We start from the raw sequence: 14407 nt of genomic DNA, 5'->3' as shown, positions 1-14407 counted from the left end.
GAAAAAGAAAAAGAAAAAGAAAAAGAAAAAGAAAAAGAAAAAGAAAAAGAAAAAGAAAAAGAAAGAAAGAAAGAAAGAAAGAAAGAAGGAAAAGAAATAGCTGGCTCCCTACTCAAATCTGTTTGAGAGCCATTCCCAGCTTCATGTTCCACTACTATGTCCCTAAGGATCACCACGAAGGAGACAATAGGAAAGATGTGACCAGGTTAAGAAGCCTGTATCTCTTTCAAGGACACATTCACCTTTAAATTAATCAAAGAACAAAGAAGAAAGCCATCAATCTACTTCCTAAAGGGAGTGTTAATTTGAAAGAATTGGTGTTTCTTATTTCTCATTATAAAAACGTGAGTCAAAAAGTAAAATACTTAACAATACTTTTTATAAGATTTAAGTATATTTCATTTATAATATAATAATTATAGCATATTCCTAATAAATTATATCAAAAACAAAACTGAACAACTATAGATTCCATAGATGTGATTGCTACAGTTTCAAATTTATTTTTATTATAGGAGTAGTCTATAGTTATCTGAAGACACGCCAGAGGAGGGCACCAGGCCCCACTATAGATGGTTGTGAGTCACCATGTGGTTTCTGGGAATTGAATTCAGGACCTCTTGAAGAGCAGTCAGTACTCTTAACCACTGAGCCATCTCTCCAACCCCCAAACCATGTTCTCTTACAAGCTCCCACTCCCCATCACTGAGATCCAAGCTCACATTCCTTCTGAAAGAATACACTCCCTGAGGAAGGATGAGCCCCATGCACAACATGTGGGACAACTTGAGCATAAAGGCCAGATCCTGTTGTCTCATCCTAGGCCATTCTGAAGAATTTTGGCAGCTCCACATCTGTCTATAGAATCTTCCCAGGACTCCAACACTGCTCAACTCTTCTGACTAGTGCAACCTTCCTTTCTTCTCAGATGTATCACTCCTGGGAGACTACCCTGAAACTATAGGCCACACAAAACTCAAAATAATCTTTCCTACCATCTGAGCTGCAATAATAACAATGAACATAACATCTTTGCAGGAAATAGCAGACCTGAAAATGAAAAGGCTGGACATCTATAAATATGGCAAGGAATAAGGTACTTCAGCTGAGGGCCTGAAAGAACAATACATGACAAGTCGTGAGAAAAAACCCAGCCTGGCCTCACCATTATACCTATACAACCTCTGAGGTTAAAAAGTTCCACCAGTAAGATGTATAGACAGAGAGGCACAGTGAAGAAAATTAATCACCAAAAATATATTCTGTTCAATCCAGGATTCTACATAAGGTTCAGCAGCCATTTCTATGAAAATGTATATCCTGGGCAATCAAACACATAAAAATGTTTGTGTCTGAAATCATTAATATAAAAGCTAGTGCCATAATAAATACACAAAATTTATGTTCAAGAAATTAGATCTCACATTTCTCAACCTTCTTAATATTTTCTGTATATCTAACAATACTTTTTCATGAAAGAGTCATTATGAAGTATTCATTGACTTTTTTTTAATTCAATGAAAACCTTTCCTTCCTAATATCAACTCCAAAACACTCAACAGATAAATTAAACTAAATTTTCGGGTGTTAGATACCCAGATAACCCTCCCACTCCCCAATGCAGGCTGACTGTCAACAACGCAGGTTGACTGTCAACAACACTGTCCATAGAAAGTCAGCAGCAGCCACTGCCACATCTGACCCAACTTCCAATATGACTGGAAATAAATGACTCTTTTTGTTTTGTTTTGTTTTCTCTGTGTAGCCCTGGCTGTCCTAGAACTCACTCTGTAGACCAGGCTGGCCTTGAACTCAGAGATCTTCCTGCCTCTGCCTCCCCATATGCTGGGATTAAAGGCATGCGCCACCACTGCACAGCATAGTTATTCTTAAAAATGTATTAAATTGCAGAGGCAGGTGGATTTCTGAGTTCAAGGCCAACCTGATCTACAGAGTGAGTTCTAGGACAGCCAAAGCTATACAAAGAAACTCTATCTCAAAAAAAACAAAGTATTAAATTAAATGGAGTCAAAGGCAAATATACACCTTCCCAAGCCGTATGTCTTCAAAGATATAGTACTAAAAATGAACATACTCGGGATTAATAAAGCTAATGCCTACAAAACTATTACAAACCCTACTACACATGCTTCTATACAATGAAAGCAATTTTCCCCTCCTTTTGTAAAGTAAAATTAAATACCATGCATCTTTTAGAAATTGTTACTGAAACAGCAAGATTAACAGTCTGAAAATGATGTAGAATGAGATGAGAAAATAAGCTATTTGTAGTCTACTATATCTTGCTGATTTTCAAGTGTAATTCTATAAAATACACATAAATTTCATTAACTTTGTCATTTTTTCCCTATAGATTCAGATTTGAGATTTAATATTTTACTTTTATGTAACCAGGTTTCTTGTGGTTTCTATAAATGGTATGGTAATATAAGTCAAAGTACAGCAAACAAGACATTATAAAAATCCAAAAGAAGAATTTGCATACAATTCACAATGTGGGAAGTATAAAGTCTATTTAGTTAAGCAGATATGGTAGCGTGACTCTCTTATCCCAGCACTCAGAACATGAGCACTGAAGGATTGGTAGTCCAAGGCTAAACTCCAACACTATGAGGAAAAAGCCCTGGCTGCCTGATACCGCTTTAGTGTAGTGAGAATTCTGGATGCTTGGTTTCTGGAAGTTTTAATAAGTAAAAAACCAAATTCTTATGACCAATAAGATGTTCACTTTTGCTCTTACTAAAATACCATAAATTATACAAGGAGAAGTACTGGCAAGACAGGGATGTGTATACGCAAAGCATTCCAAAATGCTCAAAGCAGAGCCTAGAAGAGGCTGTTCTCTTATGTGAGATATGAGTGTTTCCATGTTGAAAAGGACCCTTGAAGAGCATCCAAACCATATTATCTCCTATATTGACAAAAATATGAAACACCTGTTTCCTGTCTGTATGTCAGCCTGCAAATACATAAATTACAAAAAAAAAAAAAAAAAAAAAAAAAAAAGCCGGGCGTGGTGGCGCACGCCTTTAATCCCAGCACTCAGGAGGCAGAGGCAGGCGAATTTCTGAGTTCGAGGCCAGCCTGCTCTACAGTGTGAGTTCCAGGACAGTCAGGGCTACACAGAAAAATAAAATAAATAAATAAATAAAAGAACCAAATATATGATTGAAATTAAATGCAGCTTAACACAAACCACAAGGATACTAGTGTTACAAATTAATAACTACAAAAAGGTAATAATGAATGTGGCATAAAAATCACTTTATACTAATACATTTTAAAGGTCATTACTGAAAAAAAAGGAAAAGCAGATGTTTCAAATCCCAGCACGTGGAAGGCAGAGTCGGAAAGGATCTCTGCAAGCCGATGACCTATGTCATTTCTACAGTGAGCTCAGGCTGACCAGGACTCCATAGCCAAACCACATATCAAACCAGGTTAGAAGCTCACACTTGTCACTCCAGCAGGCAGGCACCTACATTAGGAGGCTTACTAAGATTTCAAGCTACACTGTGGTGAGAAGTAAAACACCATCTTAATCAATAAATACACCATTCAGCAGCTACAGCGTGCTGCCAGTCTCACCAATCCTCTCGCCTATAGGGTACTAATATGTCCCCCGATTCCTTTTTCCTGCCTTTTTTTTTTTTTTTTTTTTTTTTTGGTGGGTTTTTCGAGACAGGGTTTCTCTGTATAGCTCTGGCTGTCCTGGAACTCACTTTGTAGACCAGGCTGGCCTCGAACTGAGAAATTCACCTGCCTCTGCCTCCCAAGTGCTGGGATTAAAGGCGTGTGCCACCACGCCCGGCTTTCCTGCCTTTCTAACTCACACACACCAACTGAGGCTTATCACTAGGAGATCCAATGGATTATTAAGATTATTTAAGTCTCTACATACAAGAAGGGAAATTTTTCATGCCTATTTCCAACATAACTTCTAAGAAATGTTCAAAGAAGTAAAGGTGCTTCACTAACTACTGAGACCAAGATTACTTATCAATCCACAGCCTACAAAATACCACAGGAATCACCTGGGCTTAACGCTGTTTCTCAAAAGAAAAGAACAGTTATATGACTGCAGCCCAAAACTTGTAAACTCACTCTATAAAAGAAGTAAGTTCTCATCAATAATGAACAACAATCAATGATTCTCAACTCTAATGGATGTGAATATTAAACAAGTGACTTGCCAAGACTTGGGCTCCCCAAAGTGGAGATAATTAATACTGTAGAGATCCATGTCCTCCGTGTGCCACGCAAATGTTGTTTTCCACATTCCAAAATAGAGATAAGGGGTATTTACCCCCTCAATAGAAATACCACACTCTTCTTCAACTACATCCAAGACTGTATTTAGGCGAGCTATATTCCACTCATCCACACCCTAGAGACAAGACAGGGAGAGAAAAAGCAAAATCAAATGTTAGGAAATAAAAAATAGCACTTACTAATCAAATAGCTATTTATCAGGTACTACTATACTGTGTATTTTATCATTTAAAAGTGAAAAATATAGCACGTATTCAAAAGTTACATTAAATTATTATTAATATTATTCTAAAATTACTATCAACATATTTTTATATATAATTATAAAGGTAAAATTACATCCAACAACTGCATGATTCTCAATGAAATTAAGGAATAGTAGTAATCCTAGTTTAAAGCAGATAACCTGAAATATGATACTGATAACTGGCATGTATTTACATTCAGGAGCTGAAATTTCTATTGTTTGTTTCATTTTTGAGCATTAGCTTTGAGGCCATGTTCAACATGAAACATAATCTTAGGAAATCAACAGCAAAAAATACCTCCTTCTCCCTTGGTCATGTCCATTTTACTGTAGCATGTGATCCACTGTGTCCTACAAATTTCATGCTACTGGAAAAAAAATCATTTTTTCCAAATCATAGACCCTGTGCTGAGTAGTCCTCAAAAAGCAATAACAGCATATACTGAAAAAAAGTATATATATAACTTCAGCTTTTAACAACTCATCTAAACTCTGGCAAAATTACTGGAATAGTTTAGTTTTGTTTAGCCCATAGAGCTGGTTATAAAGAAAAGAAATAGTTAAAATGACGTCAATAAAACTAAAGGGGAGTTTGTTGTTGTTGTTGTTGTTGTTTGTCGGTTTTCATTAAAGGTGGCTGGGATGGTAGTAAACGTGTGTAATTTCAGAACTCTGGGGACTGCAGCCAGAAGGATGAGTTCCCCTAAGCTACATAGCAAATTTAAGGCCAGCCTTAGCTATGTTGTTTCATAAAAACAAAACAATACTAAAAATACTTTAAAATAGGGAAATATTCTGAGTTTAAGAAAATTTGCCAATCAGTAACTAATTTACTGTAATACACAGCTATGTAGAATGTTTTAGCAAGCTATATTGTCAACCTCCAATGCTTTACTCATAGTCAAAGTCTAACATCCAACATTGGGCTCATATATGTCAGTTCACAGGACAACTATAAAATTCATTTCAATACGCACACAGTCCTATAACAAAGAGAATAAAATATTCTCTATGACCTAAAAGAGCCCCTAATAACTATAGTACTAAAACAGCCTTACAAATGGCCACTCTTATCATTTTTCTTTTACACTAAAATCCTTTAGGCTTGCTCTGTTTTCATTTTATTCTTTAAATAATTCTTTACTTAATAAGCTAATCCCATTTCCTAACACTATTGTGTAAGGAAAAATAGTGATGAAGCAGTTAAAAAGAAAGAAGAAGAAGAAGAAAGTATTTAAACATTTATTTCCCTAAATAACTGTTCTATCTACAACTGAAGGCCTATGCTGGGAATTTTAAAAATGCAGATTTAATTTTAGGAGACCTCATAAAAGTTTGATAAAATTACATAGATTTACTCTTGTATTTATAGTATCCCATTTCTTTTTTTTTTTTTTTTTTTTTTTTTTTTTTTTTTTTTTTTTTTTTTTTTTTTTTTTTTTTTTTTTTTTTTTTTTTTTTTGAGACAAGGTTTCTCTGTGTAGCCCTGGCTGTCCTGGAACTCACTCTGTAGACCAGGCTGGCCTCGAACTCAGAGATCCGCCTGCCTCTGCCTCCCAAAGTATCCCATTTCTTAACTCAAGTCCAACTTAACTTCAGCCCATACACTTTAGTAAGAGACCTCTTTGAAAATCTTTACAGACGTAACTAAATTAATAAAGAAGCATCATAACTATGGGAACCATTTTAATCTGAAAGACCATATGAATAAAAAACAAACTCTTTCACTGAAATTCTTAGGTGACAAGAAGTCAGAAATAACACAAAAATTTTCATATACAAGAAGTCATGATGTTCTGAATTTGTGCTTTGTGTACTGTGCTGGCTAGTCTTGTGCCAACTTGGCACAAGCTAGAATTATCTGAAAGTAGGAAGCTCAACTGACGAAATGCCTCAATAAGATCCATCTGTAATGCATTTTTTTATCTAGTGACTAACGGACAGGGCCCAGTCCAATTTGGGTGGTGTCATCCCTGGGGTAGTGGTGCTGGTCCTGGGTACTATAAGAAAGCAAGCTGAGCAAGCCATGGAAAAAAGGCACCACTCTTCCATGGCCTCTTCATCAGCCTCTGCCTCCACGTTCCTACCCTGTTTAAATTTCTGTTCTGACTTCCTTCAATAAAATGAACAACAATATGGAGGGTAAGCCAAATAACCTCTTTCCTCCCCATCTTGCTTTTTGGTCATGATGTTTTGTTGTTGCAATAGAAACCCTAAAGCCTGCACTTTTCAACTTGTCTTACCTTAAAAAAAAAAAGTTTAATAAGGAAACTAAGGTAAGGGTTAGCAATGGATGTCAATGCATAGAGAACAAGGAAGAATGTTGGGGAACAAAATATTTCTACAAAAATACCCTACAATTCTCTACTATTTACTTGCTTATTAACTACACAGTGAAATTTATTCTTCTTTAATTTATTTGTTTGTTTGTTTGTTTATTTCCTTGCTTGCTTGTTTTTGCAGCCCAAGGACTTGAACCCAGGACTGCAAAATGTGATGTCACACATGACAAGCAAGTTCTCAGTCATGACCTGCATCTCTAGCCCTAAAGGAGTAATTCGTCACTATATCCTATACATAGGAGAGAAATTACTATGACTATAAGTAATGTTAGAGAAATTATGGCAATTTCAATATATCCTATATATTAGTTGACATCTATCACAGATGTAGCATGGCAACTGGGAGTAGAGGCAAAATGATCAGAAGTTCAAGGTCATCCTCAGTTTAGCAGCAAGTTTTAGACTAGCCTGAACTATCTAAGACACTGGCTCAAAGACAAAGGGGATAGGGAGAGATGGAAAAAAATGGCTCAGTGATTAATAGTGAATGCTGATCTTCTAGAGGACCGGAAGTTGGTTCCTAGTACACATCAGAGAACTCACAACCACCTGTAACAAATTCTAAGGGATCCTAAGCCTCTAACCTCCACAAGCTTCTATACAAACATACATGGCCTTACCCAGATACACACATGCACATAATTTAAAGTAAACAACAATACAAAAACAGAAAAAGTGAGCCACAGGCAGAGAATGAAGAAAAGAAGAAGGAAAGAATCCTACTGGTTTTTTCTCTCATAGTTAAAAAGTATAGATACCAAAAAAATAGTAAATAGAATATAATAAATAGATATAATTGAGTACTTCTAAGCTATCTAAAAATAAAAAACAAAAGCAATATCACCAAAAACTTTTAAAAAACCACAGCATAAGTATAAATATACCTCATCATAAATGCTCCCATTTATATCTGCTCCATAAATAGGTGCCACAAAAGTTAAGTTTTTCCAGTATTTGCGTTCCAAATCTTCATAATCCAAGTATCTTGGAGTACAGTATCTATAAAAAATTAAAAAGTAAAAACCACAAACCGGTAAGGCAATTCTAAGGTTTTCTACCCATCTAATTTAATTTACTTTCTAAATAAAAAATATTGTACACTCGTGTGGTGTCAGAGTTAATGAGTAATAGCTAAATGATTTTATACTTAAAGCTCTATAGAATTTCTTATATTCCTTATCAGTAGGGCTTCCAAAATGTACTAATAAAGTCATCATTCTTTAGTTTTCAAAATATTTCTAAAATATTTAATCAATTATATAAGAACATTATACAAATTTATATAGAAAAATACATCTATAGAAAATTGAGAAGAAAACTTTATAAAATTCTAAGACAACAAAACTAAAATAAGATTATTGGATTGGTGCTGCCTAATATACTGACAGAAAAAAAGGAAAAAACTTATGTAGTTAGAGTGGAAGAATAAACTAGCACAATCTTTCCAGAGCATAATTTCTCATTGCATACCATGTCAAAATTTTACATACCCTCCATCTGAATTTATAAATTCCTCTTGCCAGCACAGAAATGCAGACAATGACAAATGAGGAAGTACACAGCAGCATAACTAGAAACACAATGGGTAAGAGGCACTTTTCTATTGCTGTGTTAAGAACTCTGACAACAGCAGGGTTCACTTTAGCAATAAAGCTTGAGATGACTGATCTGCATGCATTTGCACTCAGAAATCAAAGAAAGATTAATGTTAATTTTCAGTACAGCTCTCCTATTCCAACATAGGATCACAGCCCATACAATGGCCGTGTGCAGTTAAGGTAAGAATTTCCATCTCAATTAATCTAATATAAATAAATCTCATAGGCATGCACTTGTCTTAAGTGGTCCTAGATCCTGTCAATTTCACAATGAATATTAACTATCAAACTGAATAGCCAGCAAGTAATGATTAAAACATAAAATAAGGTAAGTCTTCTATGTAATGACATCAAAATATTTCCATGCTGACTACACCAGTTTAGATATTACTGTGTATACTGTAATCACATTGCATTTTTTTGTTGTTGATGTTAAGTTAAATTAAAAACCAAACTCTGGAGGTAGGAAACCAGCTCCTTGGTAACCTGCTTGTTTATCAGACAGGATGCCAGAGTTAACAAATCTCCAGATTACCTAAATATGTCATGGTAACACATCCCTATAAACTCAGCACTTGGAAGCTAGAAGGAAAATCATAAATTATAGATAGGAAAGGTAGCTCAGCTACATCAAGAGTTAAGGCCAACTTGGACTAGAAAAAGATCCTAATTTTAAAAAAAGCAATGTTAAAATTAATAATTAACTTCTTGAGCATGATGGTACATGCATATAATTTCAATATTCAAGATGCAGGGGCATTAAGATCAAGCAAGAATTCTGGGCCAGTTTTGGCTACACCATAAATTCAAATCCTGCCTGAAAATACAGAAAATCCTATATATGGGGGAAATGTATAGAGAGAGCTCAGTGGGTAAGAACCCTCTTGCAGAGGACCCAAGTTTGCCTTCTAGTACCCATAATAAGCCATTTACTGCCTATAGTTTGGCTCCAGGGAATCCGACAACTCTGGCCCCTGAGTACCGGCACTCGTGCACAAAGCCACAATCGAACATGCACATAATCCAAATTAAAAAATAAATCCTGACTATTAACAGATGGTTAAAAGGCACTAGCTTTTTTTTGCAAAGGCCTGGGTCTGATTCCCACTACTCATGGTAGCTCACAACAAACTATAACCGTAATCCCAGAGGATCCAACACCCTCTTCCGGTCTCTGCAGCCATTTAATACAAGTCAAGCAGAGACCTGCATGCAGGCAAAACATGCATACACATAAACGTTTTCTCTCACAAAATAATTAAAGAAATATACTTCTCCGAATTGTTTTGTATTTTAAGCAATAATATTGTAATGAAAGATAAAATGAAGTTCAACCTGACAGAATACAGAATCACTGAAAACATAAATTTCTAAGCATGTCTATAAGATTACCTAAAATAAATTAAGTGGGAACCCCTTCCCTAAAGGTGGAAAGTTCTACCCTGGACTGAATAAAAAGATGAAAGCAAGATGAGCCCCAGCCTTCACTACGGTCTTTGCTCTGACTATGGCCGACCATGGCTTTCTCAGCCTCTATACACTGAATCCTCTGAAACCAAAGACCTCTTCCTTAACTTCTTTAATTCAGTATTTTGTCACAGCAAAAGAAAAGAAGCTAAGACAGATACCTTTTTTTTCCCATAAAGAAAATATGCAAAGAAATAAATTCATAAAATAATGAAGATATAAAAGAGAGGGAAGAAAGCCTAGCAGAAGCAGAAGCCCTATGAACCACAGCAGATGAGATGACGCAGAAGCAGAAGAAGCCCTATGAAGCACAGAAGATGAGATGACGCAGAAGCAGAAGCCCTATGAACCACAGCAGATGAGATGACGCAGCAGCAGAAGCAGAAGCAGAAGCCCTATGAACCATAGCAGATGAGATGACGCAGCAGCAGAAGCAGAAGCCCTATGAAGCACAGCAGATGAGATGACGCAGCAGCAGAAGCAGAAGCCCTATGAAGCACAGCAGATGAGATGATGCAGCAGACAAAAGCACTTGCTGCTTGTCCACAGGACACAGGTAATGACTCCTAGTGTGCATATTGTGGTGCATAATTGTCCGTAACTCAAGTTCCAGGGGCTTGGCTGCCCTCTTCTGGCCTCTGCAGGCATCAAGAACACACATGACACAGACATATATGAACGTTTTTTAATTTATTTATCAGTATCTGCGAATGTATGTAGTGTATGTAAATGCTCTTGGAGTCCAAAAGAAGCTGTCAGATTCCCTGGAGCTAGAGTTACAGGTGGTTGTGAGCCACCCATCAAGGATGCTGGGAACTGAACTCAGGTCCTCTGAATAAGCAGTGTGCACACTTAGGCACTATAGAATCTGTCACTGTATGGCTAATTGAGAATTTATTTTAAACCTGAATGCTATAATAAAAAGGCAAAGTTTGGCATTGTTAATTAACCTTAAAGTTTTACATCTTTAAGTACCTGAAATGCATATTCAAACTAGCCAGAAATGAGCACGTTCAGTAGGCACTACCAGAGTCTACTGAATACTAGCTCAAGTCCATCCTAATATGCTGCCAGAATATCACAGTTGTTCCAAATGCCAAGTTACTCAAAACTGACTCCATAATACATTCTCAGATCCATTTACTCACTAAGCACAGTTCTAAAAGAGAGGGTCATGACCAGGCTCCTTCTGCCTTAGCAGCCCTAGAATTACAATTAAGAGCCACCAAACATCAAGGTGTAAAAACATGTAAAAACTAAAATATCTCTGGGGAGAGTGCCGAATTTCTCTGAAGCTTGATTATTGCTCAATAAAATACAGATGATGGGGACATGTGGCTCTAGCTGTATATGTAGCTGAGGATGTCCTAGTTGGTCATCAATGGGAGGAGAAGCCCTTGGCCCTGTGAAGGTTCTATGCCCCAGTATAGGGGAAGGACAGGACTGGGGGGGGGGGGGGGGGGGGGGGGGGGGGGGGGGGGGGGGGGGGGGGGGGGGGGGGGGGGGGGGGGCAGGAAAAGGGAGGGGAGGAGGTAGGGGCTTTTCGAAAGGGTAAACTAGGAAAGGGGATAACATTTGAAATGTAAATAAAGAAAATATCTAATAAAAATTTTTTTAAAAATACAGATGAAGTCTTTAGGACCAGACTGATCTCAGCCCCACTTGCTACTAGTGTCTACTAGCCCCAGGTAGACAACCTGTGTGCTGCCTCTCCTCCTCTACTCCACTTGCCTATGCCAAATTCAATCTACAGCCCCTGTTCTGGTCCCCAACCTCTGAACTCAAGACCACTGTGGTGAACTCCCTGAATCACTGCATGCCTTTCCAGGCCCCAAAATTAGTCTGGCCAGTCCTGCCTGTGGGGTTTCCAACCCAAGTTTGGCAGTAGTCTCCTGTCCTCTATGCTTGCACATTCTGATCAGTTGCTGCTAGTGCCTTTCCAAGCCACAGGCTTGGCACTGGTCCCACCCCCTATGTACCATGTGCACTAGTCTAGTCCAGTGAGTTCCACCAGAACCTAGCAGGCTGTACCATATCCAACCTCCAGGCATAAACCAGATCAGACATCTATGCAAGGATACAGCCTGGTGAATGCAAGAAACCTCATCTTCCTGTGCAATCCTCATCCCTCACACCTTGCCTCATCCACACACCTATACACAGGCCTAACCTGAGGCAGTTTAGATCCTCACATCGGCCACACAACTAGCAAAGAAGTCCATATGTCTGGGATATATGATAAAATCAGAATATCAAAATCCAAGGCAATGTATCTCCTCCCAAATCTACCAGTCCTACAGATATATTCTCCAATAATAATTTCCTACATAAACCACTGACACAGAACCTAAATTTTGCCGTGAAATTTTAAAAGGACATAGATCAAAGATAATGAGAATCATAAGATAATAATAGCAATAAATATCTGAAGTTAAAGAAACAAACACAAAACTGAATAAAAGTCTTAGCTCCAAACTTTCCTCCCCATCATCAGCCGCCATACCCATACAATATTGTATATGCCAGCAAGATTTTACTGAAGAGACCCTGATATAACCATCTCCTATGAGGCTATGCCAGTGCCTGGCAAACACAGAAGTGGATGCTCATAGTCATCTATAGGATGGGACACAGGGTCCCCAATGGAGGAGCTAGAGAAAGAACCCATGGTACTGAAGGGGTCTGCAACCCTATAGATGGAACAACAATATGAACTAACCAGTACCCCCTGAGCTCATGTCTCTAGCTGCATATGTAGCAGAAGATGGCCTAGTNGNCCATCATTGGGAANAGAGGCCCCTNGGNNNTGCAAACTTTATATGCCNCAGTACAGGGNAATGCNAGGGCCAAGAAGTGGGAGTGGGTGGGTAGGGGAGCAGGGAGGGGGGGGGTATAGGGAATTTTCGGGATAGCATTTGAAATGTAAATAAAGAAAATATCTAATAAAGGAAAAAATGAATAAAAGTAAGATAATTCAGAATTTGAAAGTAAAATAAAAATATTGAAGAGAACTCAATATGAATGAATGAATGAATGAATGACAAAATTACAAAACTCAATAACTCAATTGGAAAGCTCAGGTAAAAGCCTTAAAAGTAGATTGAATTAAGTAGAAGAACAAATGTCTGGACTTGAAAAAAATCATCAGATCTTCAACAAGATCACTTGAAAAAAATCATCAGATCTTCAACAAGATCAAAGGAAAGACTCTCCTAAACCAAATAAAATCACACATATACATGCATATGCAGAAAGCACACAGACCACCAATAAGCAAGACCAAAAAAAGTCCAACGATATAGCATATATACACAAAATATAAAGTATTGAAAACTGAAAAAAAAAAAAACCACAGACAACACATGAAGGAAAACATTTAGCTTATTTCTAGATGAAAATTTTAAGAGGGAATAAAACCTGAAGTAGTGCATTCTAAAACACCGCAGATGCCAGCCTAGACTACTGTATCCAACACAACAGTCTACCACAAATGAAGAGAAAATTTTTCTAATATCAAGAGATTAAAAGAATCAATGTCAGTCAGCCATAGTGGTACACATCTTTAATCCCACTACCACTCAGAAAACTAAGGCAGGCATACCTAATCTCTATGAATTCAAGGCCATTATGGTCAAGATCCAGAACAGCAAAGGCTACATGAGATATTGTCTCAAAACAATTATTGTTATCACATTATTATTATTACTATTATTATTATTACTATATTTCACCAAACAAACCTTGCAAAGAATACTAGAAGTAATACTTAAGATGGAATAGAGGAATAAACATAGCCAAGGCTAAAAAGAAAATAAATGAAGTTATAATTATTGAAATACAAAATACAAATACAGGACCACAAACAATAAAAATACTGCAATCAACCTGTACCTTTCAATAGTACCTTTAAATACGAATAGCTTTACTTCACCAATCAAAAGTCACAGGCTATATGGAGTAAGAAACAAAACCCATCTTTCCATTGTCTATAAGAAACTAATTTCGGTTTTAAAAGATAGGCAATATTTTAAAGTAGAAGGGTGGAAAAATGTATTCCACGCAAGAGACCATATTCTGGAGCAAAATTATACCTTAAAACTTCATAAAAACTGAAATAATTTCATATGTCTTATCTGACCACAATGTAATCAAAGTTAAAATTGATAGAAATCTCTAGTAAATACACATACTTGTGGAAATTAAACAGTTTGTTACTTAATGATAAATAGGTCAAATGAGAAATAAGAGTAATTAAAAAAATTCTAGATCTGAAAAGAAAATAATATATCTGGGAAACATTAAAAATATTCCTGTAACAGGAATCCTAAGAACATACATTAAAATACATATATCTGCTGGGCAGTGGTGGCACACGCCTTTAATCCCAGCACTTGGGAAGCAGAGGCAGGCAGATTTCTGAGTTTGAGGCCAGCCTGGTCTACAGAGTGAGTTCCAGGACA

At 37.0% G+C, this 14407-nt stretch overlaps 1 protein-coding gene across 3 annotated transcripts in view; it reads right to left on the bottom strand.

Moving 5' to 3' along the window:
- Positions 1 to 14407, bottom strand: part of Kdm4c (lysine demethylase 4C) — a 150955-nt gene that overhangs the window by 111480 nt on the left and 25068 nt on the right. For all 3 annotated transcript variants that reach the window (XM_021199596.1, XM_029539771.1, XM_029539772.1), the window contains exons 4-5: positions 7767 to 7881; positions 4215 to 4408 (exon numbers count right to left, since the gene is read on the bottom strand). In XM_021199596.1, the coding sequence (XP_021055255.1) occupies positions 4215 to 4408; positions 7767 to 7881 (309 nt within the window). The remainder of the gene's footprint in view (positions 1 to 4214; positions 4409 to 7766; positions 7882 to 14407) is intronic.

This window comes from Mus pahari, chromosome 6, assembly GCF_900095145.1.
Source record: "Mus pahari chromosome 6, PAHARI_EIJ_v1.1, whole genome shotgun sequence".
Classification (NCBI taxonomy): Eukaryota; Metazoa; Chordata; class Mammalia; order Rodentia; family Muridae; genus Mus; species Mus pahari.
The sequence above is the reverse complement of the archived record's forward strand: the minus strand, read 5'-3'. Positions and strand labels throughout refer to the sequence as shown.